The sequence below is a fragment of the Notolepis coatsorum genome (genome assembly GCF_963971535.1).
Source record: "Notolepis coatsorum genome assembly, chromosome: 20".
Taxonomy (NCBI): domain Eukaryota; kingdom Metazoa; phylum Chordata; class Actinopteri; order Aulopiformes; family Paralepididae; genus Notolepis; species Notolepis coatsorum.
Window position 1 is genome coordinate 62,564,448 of NC_140184.1, and position 10,018 is coordinate 62,574,465.

General features: G+C 44.3%; 1 protein-coding gene across 1 annotated transcript; it reads right to left on the reverse strand.

Annotated features, from left to right (window-relative positions):
• Window positions 1-1,933: 1,933 nt before the first annotated feature.
• LOC311247116 (leukotriene B4 receptor 1) lies at window positions 1,934-4,384 on the reverse strand (the record flags this gene model as incomplete). The annotated part of the gene is made up of 1 exon (XM_084337430.1): window positions 1,934-4,384. One exon carries the CDS (start codon window positions 4,382-4,384, stop codon window positions 3,299-3,301), a length of 1,086 nt encoding a protein of 361 aa, XP_084193556.1. The 3' UTR covers window positions 1,934-3,298.
• Window positions 4,385-10,018: the final 5,634 nt, after the last annotated feature.

Consider the following 10,018-nt stretch of genomic DNA (forward strand, 5'->3'; position numbering starts at 1 on the left):
GGCCTGGAGGTGGAGGGGGCTCGGGAATAAGTTGTGACAACTTATTTTGACTGGTTATTATGTAAATGTATAATCTGTCTAATTTATTGTCTAATCACTGTTGTGTTAGTTTATGTTTTTGGATGTCTTTTATGTATTACATATTACACAGCTAGGCTAGCATGGTCCATAATCCACTTTCCACTTTCCACTTTCATTCAGGGGTACTACGACTATGCTTGCACCTCATGGTACCAAAGCACCTCAAAGGCGCTAAAAACAAAATTACAAACATCTCAAAACAAACTGGTCAGACTACTGCTTGACCTGACTCCTAGAACCCACCTCACCCCTGCCCACTTTGACTACCTAGGATGGCTTAGAGTAGACGACAGAGTACAGCAACTTGCAATGGGCCTGGTCTACAAGATACACTACACGACCAAGGTACCCATGTACATGTCAAAATACTTCCCAAAGGTCAGTGAATACCACGATCACAACACCAGAGGGAGCTCCACAAATCATGTTAAACCCAGATTCGGCTCAAATAAGGGACTAAACACGTTTCGCAATTATGCCACATCAATGTGGAACGCCCTACACACAGCCGTAAAGGAATGTGGATCACTACCCACTTTCAAAACCTCTCTCAAGGGACACCTACGGGAGACTGCAATTCAACACTGGCCCCTGTAAATATCCTAACCCAACCCCCTCCAATGTACAGTCATTTACCTAGTATGGTTTTGTCAATAGTCCAATGTACAATTTTGTTTGTTTGTACAGTGTCCCCCCCCCCCCCCCCTCAATGTACAGTTTTGCTTGTTTATACAGTGTGCCCCCCCCCCAACCACCTCCAATGTAAATTACCCAGTATGGTTGTCAATATCCCAACGTACCCAACCCCCCCCACCCAACCTCCTCCAATGTACAGTTTCTACGTCAAATGTATATACTCCCTTTTCTTGACTCCTTCTGTATCACAAACAGTACTGTATTTGCAAATCTGGTATGTCATAAATGTATAGATGTAGCAGTACTGACTATCTGTATGTCATGTATGTCATATATGTCCTGATGAATTGAAAATGGGGGACCCTGATGTAAACAAGACGAAAGTCTTTCTCTGGTCTGCATCCCCTTAACAATTGTGTGTATTGAGCTGTACTGTATTGTACCCATTCTGCAATCTGTTAATAAAGTTTTCAATCAATCAATCAATCATTAATTTGTGCTAAACTAGGCTAGTTTGCAGTCGGATAGCTTTTTACTGAACGCAGAGAGAAGAAATTGGTATCTATCTTCTTCTCTGACTCTGGAGGAGACAGTAAGTGCATTGGTAGCACTTTATAATAACACCCTGTTATAATACATTTATAAGGTATTTGTAGATAATGAACTAATCATGAACAAACCATTTATATACATTCATAAATGATTATTAAATCATGTATAACTATATTTGTATAACATTTACAAAGTATTTATAACACATTAGTGGATAATGAACTAATCATGAACAAACCATTTATATAATTCATAAATGATTATTAAATCATTTATAACTATATTTGTATAACATTTACAGATTAGTTCTACATTATTTATAACTCATTATCAACATTGTTTGTACTTGATTTGTTCATCATTAAATAATGTTGTTTAATGTGTAGTAACACATTTGTAGATGCTTTGAAAAATGGATATGAAAAAACTACTATACTGTATCTCCATTTATTTTTCATGTTCAACAAATGATTTGTTAAGACATTCATAAAACATCTATAAATCATTTGCAGGTGCTATTGTGTGCCCTAATCTAAAGTGAAGCCTATTCATCATCAACAAATGCATGGTAACAAACAAGCTCAGTATTTGGTTTGAAAATAATATTTATTTGAAGAATACACATCTGCTTGTTGCTATTAAAATAGCTTGTATCTAGCTGACATTGAAGATGAATAGGAACAACATTGTGGGTTTAATTTCAATTTGATTGAGGCGGAGAACAAGACACAATTCCGCTTTTTACCACTCACCAAAGGGAACACACACAAACAGGGTTTTATTATTTTGCAATCTGTTTATTGGGGAAGTTGAAAGTGTGACTGCTGCTGTCGCAGAACTATCATCTGGGATGCTATGGCTTTAGCTAAGCCCTATGAGCAGAACATAGGAATTGTACAATAGCCACGAGGGGTTTTTCATTTAGGTATCTCTTTGTGCTCATTTTCAAGTTATTGCTTCTAAAGGTCCTTGGGAGCAACAAAGATCCTTGTCGGAGACCATTTGATAATCAGCTCTCAATATTGTCTCATATGGCTTATAAAATTCTAGGAGACATAAAACAACCACAATGATTTATATATATCATTCCTATAGACACTTCAAGCTAAATTATACTTATTAGAGGGAATTTATAAATATCATAGTTCCTCACAGTGACACTAATATGCGTTCGGCTCAGCTACAGTTGTTTCTCTCCCTTATTCTCATTTTAGACTTGTGGAGAGTCAATAGACTTTTCTTGTCTGGTCAACTTGGTTTATTAATCCAGCTACTATTGGATTATTTTACTTTGCTTTGCTATGGTCATATTCTCACCTAAAAGGTTGAATAAGAAATCAAAACAAAGACAAGCATATTGGATGTATTATGCAAAATTTACTTCACTTTCTCATTGACAGAAACTTCATGGACAATAAAGGTAATCAAATAGATTGACAACGTATTCTTGCCACCATGACAGTTTAGTCAGTGTGTGAAACATGGCATATGAAATATATCTGTTTGTAAGGGTGAGAAATTAATAAATACAGGGAAGCATGGCCACATCAAGAGCTAATAATGCTCCTAGATTTAAAGTTATCTACTTACATAAAACCTGAGAAAAGAAATACAAATATAGTCAAGATTATAACTGCTATTGTCCAGACATCAACAAGCTTAAAGCTGAAGTTATACAGGCATCATAAAACTAAAGTAAATGCATTTTATAGGGTGGATTCTTTGTTTCTTACATATATGGCATCATTTATTTGCTATTTATACACAAAATAACCAATATAAAGACGTCAATCAATAGCACTAATATAAACAAAGTATATGATTGCGTTAAGAGCATTTACAGTGGGATAGAAATTACACCACGCCACTCAACATATGAAGTACGGGGTAACATCCTACAGATTGGCCTAATTTAACACAGGTCAGCAAAGAAAAGACAAATATTATTTTCTTCATGTAAGATAAAATGTTGTGTAAAAAAAAAAAAAAAAAAACTGTACACATACATGCAAACAGCACACACACAGGCTCAGGTTGGACCTTTTTCACAAATGCTCATTAGTACATCCATTTGCTCCTTGGGGTCAGATAAACACTGGGAGCTGTTGGTTTGACTGCTTTGTCTCTTGGACACAAAGCACAACTCTCTATTCCCCTCCCCTGGGGACGTGCTAGAGATGTGGCGGAAGAGCTTCTGGATACCTGTGTCTCGCAGCGAACTCCGGAACGAGCGTGCCGCAAACATGTAGAGAATGGGGTTGGCCATGCTACTGATGAAGGCCATGGCTCCGGCGATGAAGGCCATGTGTTCCCTGAAGCTCTCCAGGCGCTCTGCCGCATCCTTGTGAGTGTCCTTGATAGCTAGGCAGATCAACGACAGGATGTTGCCCACATGGTGAGGTGTCCAACAGACGGCAAACACAACCACCACGCTGGCGATCAGAAGGGTGGACTTGCGCTTGGACTTGAAGGTCATTTGGGCGATACGGCTATACAGGCACCTGTAGCAGACCACCAGGATGCAGAGGGGCACCGCATAGCCAACCAGGGTTTCCAGCAGCAAGAAAAGCACCTCCTGACCATCAGAGGCGTATTGCCGGTATAGACACTGCTCCTCGCCTGGTTTGTAATCCAGCACCTGGGTTGGGATCACTGGAATGCTGAACAGGAATGCTGTAGCCCAAAGGACCAGCAATACTTTATTCAGTGCCTGTTTCTTTCTCCAGCCAGCTGAGGTGAAGGGGTGTCTCACAGCCACAAAGCGCTCCACGCTCATCAGCGTGATGAGGAAGACGCTGCTGTACATGCAGGCATTGATGACGTACACAATGGCTTTGCAGGAGGCCTCCCCGAAGACCCAGGAGCGAGCAAGGGAGTAGATCCACAGGGGCAGGGTGATGAGCACCAGCAGGTCAGTGGCAGCCAGGTGCAGGATGAGCACCACGGTGTGGGAACGCTGCTGCACGTGCCTCAGGATGGTCCAGACAACCAGCAGGTTCCCAGGGGCCCCGACCAGGAAGGACAGCCCCAGGATGACACAAGACACGACCGTTAAAACGTTAAACTCCTCAGGGGCCATGGCTTCTGAGGAGGTCAGAGTGATCGAGTGGTTCATGCTGCTACTGTAGGTGCGTGTATGCCGACGGCGGTGTCCTCAGACAGAGGGGGGGAAAAGTGCTGCACAAGCAAGCCTCCACTTCCCTTTATGGAGGAACAGGAAAGGGGTTTCTCACAGGGCCATCTGAGAGACAGAGAGGTGATTCATCCATCTGCCTCTTGTGTCACGAGAGAGACAATGAGCACATGTGTCACTTTTTTTAAATGAGGTCTTGGACTTAGTGGGTTCAAGGAAATGCATTTGTTCTGTGAAATCTTCTGAGGAGCAACTTTAACAACCGTTGATGAGATTATTTCAAGGAAAGGTTCTCCTTGAAACAACATTTTCAATGGCTCGATCAAGATTTGTAAACAGGAACAAGCCTCAAAGCCAAGAGTAAGAGAACACTGAGTGTGCACTCAGTCGGGACCACGGGTTGCCATTGCAACCCTCCCAGGCAACTACTGATTCAATCACAATCCTAAATATGGATTATTCTTATTTATGTCCATCCAGGTTGTCTTTTCTTCTTTTTTTCCTTTCTCCTCCTCTCAGATGCATGTGTACCCCCCCCCCCCCCCCCCCCCAAGACTTTCGTCTTGTTTACATCAGGGTCCCCCATTTTCAATTAATCATGACATAAATGACATACATGACATACAGGTAGACAATACTGTTGCATCTAGACATTTATGACATACCAGATCTACAAATATACAGTACTGTTTATGAGTACAAAAATAGTCTAAAAAGAGAGTATATACATTTGAGGGGGAAGAAACTGTACATTGGAGGAGGGTGGAGTGGGGTTGGGTAGGTGGGGGGGGGGGGGGTAGGTGGGGTGGGGGGGGGGGGGGGTCTTGAGCATGTATAGTTAGAGACTGGAGGTAGGAGCCGTTGCAGCTCTCTAAGAAGTGGGGTAAGATGGGCTGATAGCAATGTATTAGATAAGATAAGATATTCCTTTATTGATTCCCTTGGAGAAATTCAGGAATTGGCATTGCAGTAGTTGACATGACTGTTGATTGCAAGAGGAGTTGAGTGGCTTCTTTTGACCCTCTGTCGTTAAGTCAGGTGGAGAGTGCAGGTGTGCCCCTGCCAGCGGAGCAGCTGATTAACGTCTGTGGGCCAATTACGTCAGTAATATATAACCCCACCCCAGATGTCATGAGGCTGCCAGATCGTAACGAAGGTTATCCTATAACCCTAGTTACATGAGTTCTTGTGAGCGTTCTGCTCTGCTGGACAATGTCATCATACTTGTATTTGTATTTACTGAAAGCTCTTTGCCACATGCACCTTCATTTACCTGGCCACGCCCATTTCCGGTTATGTATATAAGCGTGGGGCATGGCCGTACTCATCCTTGATCCTTGACTCAGAGTCATGACCTTCATTCGGAAGACAGTCACGGGGTCCTCAGCGCGTGAGAGCAGAACGCTCGCAATAACTCATGTAACTAGGGTTATAGGATAACTTTCTTTACATTTCATTCTTGCTTAGCGTTCTGCTCTGCTGGACAACAGGAGCGGAGCAGGACGTGAAGGGCCCGACAAATGTACCTGCTGAGGTCCCCTTTACAAACATCAGAACACTGGGGAGGGTCCGGGCCCCCACACCCAATAACAGTGCTAGGCTCGTAAAACCTGAGAACGGTGTTGGGTGAATTTCGATAAGAAACAACCCCAACCCACCGTCTCTCCCCCTATTCGGGTAAACCGGGGGGGAGACTGGTCCTCGCAAGGATCCTCGACACAGGATTTATACACAGAGCCTGGGAAGAAACCACCCGTCATTACCTCCGCTCTCATGAGAGGGGAAGACGCCAGTTTATCCCGCAGAGACCTCATTTGACAACGTGAGTTCAGAGGGATCTGAACTATGCAGGCCCCAATTCACGGGCATACCCCTCGGGCCAATAAGAAAACTCGAACTCTGTGACGTCGTTATGGCAGTGGGTGGGGATTGGTGACGCCGGTGCAATGGAAGCAGGAAGTAGTGGGGGCAGCGTGAGCCTCCCACGCGTTACTCCTCGCCACTGAGAGTTCGAGCGAGGAGCATCCAGCTGCAGAACGGCAGACCATACGGCAGACCATGGCTCCTCCCACGGCCACACTCTCAGACCCACGCTTTCAGGCCCCTCTCTCCCAATGGCTGATTTGGGTCACGAGACCGTCACAGGCCTGCTCAGCAGCGCCACCCACCCAATGGCTGAATTGGAGTATTGCACTGTGAGGGATTGATTGATTGATTGATTGATTGATTGAAAACTTTATTAACAGATTGCAGAATGGGTACAGTACAGTACAGCTCAATACACACAATTGTTAAGGGGATTCAGACCAGAGAAAGACCTCAATGCAGTACTGTTACATTTGTGACATACAGTAAATATATACAAGGGGGAGGGAACTGTACATTTATGATGAATTGAAAATGGGGGACCCTGATGTAAACAAGACGGAAGTCTTTCTCTGGTCTGCATCCCCTTAACAATTGTGTGTATTGAGCTGTACTGCAGATATATTTCAATTGCCTTACTTATTTACATAAGTATTATAGGCCTACAGCAGTATTGTACAGCCAGTAACTATACTTTTGCTCACACAATATCTTGAATGAATGAGTTTATTTATTTCGAACATAAATTGAAAATAAATAATAATAAAAAACAAGTAATAAACAGATTTAAAAAAAAAAAAAAAAACAGTGTATAATATGTATAATATTGTATAATAGCTTAGTTTCAAGTTCAAGTTTCTTTAATAGTTGTCATACAGAAGTACAGAATACTTTTATACAAAATGCTTCTTACTGTTACGCTCCAGAGACTGTGCTAGACAAGATAAGTATGAAATAAAATAGTATAGCATGTAAAATAGAAGTAAAAATAGAGGTCACAGTGTTCAGTATAGACATATGTACAATGTTCGATGCAGAATAGAAGTAACTGAGTTACCATACAATATACTATGCAATGTACTAATATACAATACTATATAGTGCAAAGCAGAAATGGGATGAGGTACAATTTAGGTACAATTTACAGTAAGGTGTACGAGTTGTAGTGCAAATCCTTTACCAATAAATATAAAGTGTGTTTAGGTGATCTAAAGTGTGGAGAGTGGGTGCTGCAGTGTGTTGTTTGTTTAAAGTGAGTGTGTGCGTGTGGGTGTGTGTGCTGTGTGCATTTGATGGTTGTTGCATAGTGCTTATTGTTCGTTGAGCAGCCTGATGGCCTGGGGATAGAAGCTTCTTCTGAGTCTTTCTTTGCTCGCCTTAAGACTCCGGTATCGCTTGCCTGACCGCAGCAGTTCAAAGAGGCAGTTGTTCGAGTGGCTGGAGTCCTTGATGATTCTCTTAGCCTTACCCCTGCACCGCTTGTTGTAAATGTTCTGGAGGGTGGGAAGCCCCCCTCCAATTGTGCGTTCGGCTGAACGTGTCACTCTTTGTAGTCTGCTACGGTCTTGTGCAGTGCTATTCCCAAACCAGGAGGTGATGTTGCCAGTCAGGATGTTCTCTATTGTACATGAGTAGAAGTTCCTAAGGATCTTCTGACTGACTTGGAACTTCCTTAGGCGCCTGAGGAAGTAGAGGCATTGTCGTGCCTTCTTCACAACACTGTCAATGTGTGTGGTCCATGTCAAGTCCTCGGATATGTGGGCTCCGAGGTACTTGAAACTGTTCACTCTCTCAACCGGTGCCCCGTCGATGCTGAGGGGGCTGTAGTCCTTGACCCCCGACCTCCTGAAGTCCACAATCATCTCTTTTGTTTAGCTGACGTTCAGGGAGAGGCAGTTCTCCTGACACCACTGTGTCAGATTCTCTACCTCTTCCAGGTAGGCCCTCTCGTCGTTGGCAGAGATCAGGCCCACCACTACTGTGTCATCAGCGAATTTGATGATTGTGTTGTTGTTCCGCTGTGCCACGCAGTCATGTGTGTACAGGGAGTAGAAGAGGGGGCTCAGAACACAGCCTTGGTGGGCCCCTATGTTGAGCGTGATGGATGAGGAGGTGCAGTTGCCTGCTCTTACCACCTGGGGTCTGCCCGTCAGGAAGTCCAAGACCCACTGGCAGAGGTCATAGTTCAAGCCCAGGTCCCTGAGCTTGGCTATGAGTTTGGAGGGGACATATGGTATTGAATGCTGAGCTGTAGTCGATGAACAGCATTCTCACATTGTTCCCCTGCCTCTTGTCCAGGTGTGATGCTGCTGTGTGCAGCACATGGGCTATGGCGTCCTCCGTGGACCTGTTAGGGCAGTATGCAAATTGCAGGGGGTCCAGGTTGATGGGGAGGGAGGAACAGATGTAGCCCTTCACTAGCTTCTCAAAGCACTTCATGGCTATGGAGGTGAGAGCTACAGGGCGGTAGTCGTTGAGGCAAGCGGGCGTAGATTTTTTGGGTACAGGGATGATGGTGGACTTCTTCAGACAGGTGGGGATGACAGCCTGTTCTAAGGACAGGTTAAAGATGCCAGTTGGTCGGCACAGACTTTTAGGACGCGGCCGGGGATGCCGTCCGGTCCTGCTGCCTTCCTGATATTCACTTTTTTAAAGGTCCGCCTCACCTCATGCTCTGTTACCCTGAACACTGAGTCTCCATCAGCAAACCCCCCCCCCCCCCATTGCCGTGGCTTGTAGGCTGGTGTTGTTATTCACAGCCTCAAACCTCGCATAGAAGGAGATGTCACTGTTCAGTTTGAGGGAGGTGCCTTTGTAATCTGTCATTGTTCTGAGGCCCTGCCACATACCTCTAGAGTCAGCCTGTTCAAACTGAAGTTCAACTTTATCCCTGTAACGCCGTTTTGCCTCTATTACTGCTCTCCTGACGTTGTGTCTTGCCGTCTTGTGTTCATCCATGTTGCCTGTCACAAGCCCGGTGTTGTAGGCTGAGGTGCGCACTTTCAGAGCCTCACGGACGGATTTGTCTACCCAGGGCTTTTGATTTGGGTAGATTCTAATTGTGGTAGAGGGGATTGTTTCTTCTACCAACCAGAGTACAGACAAAGTCAAGCACCGTTTCAGTGTATTCGTTAATATTGGCTGTGTTATCACGGATTACATTACAGTCTGTGCATTCAAGTGCAGCCTGGAGTGTCTCCTCTGACGTCACAGTCCAACGATTAACCTCTCGCGATACTACCGGCATTCGCTTAAGACTCTGTTTATATTTTGGCAAAAGAAAGATGGCAGCGTGATCGGACTTACCGAATGGACTAAGAGCCTGTGACTTGTACCCATTCTTAAATTGCGAGTATACATGGTCTAATATGTTCTCGCCTCTGGTGGGACAGGTCACATGCTGGTAGAAATTCGGCAACACCTTTTTAAGACGCGCGCTGTTGAAATCGCCCAGAACCAAAATGGCAGCGTCAACGTTAGCTATCTGTAGTTTGTTTACCTCGTCGTGTAGCTTTGAAAGTGCGGCCCCAGTGTTCGCTTGTGGTGGGATGTATACTCCGATCATGATGATGGACGTTAGCTCCCTCTGGAGAAAGAAGGGTCGGCATTTGATGGTGATATACTCCAGATACCAGATATACCCATGTACATGTCAAAATACTTCCCAAAGGTCAGTGAATACCACGATCACAACACCAGAGGGAGCTCCACAAATCATGTTAAACCCAGATTCGGCTCAAATAAGGGATT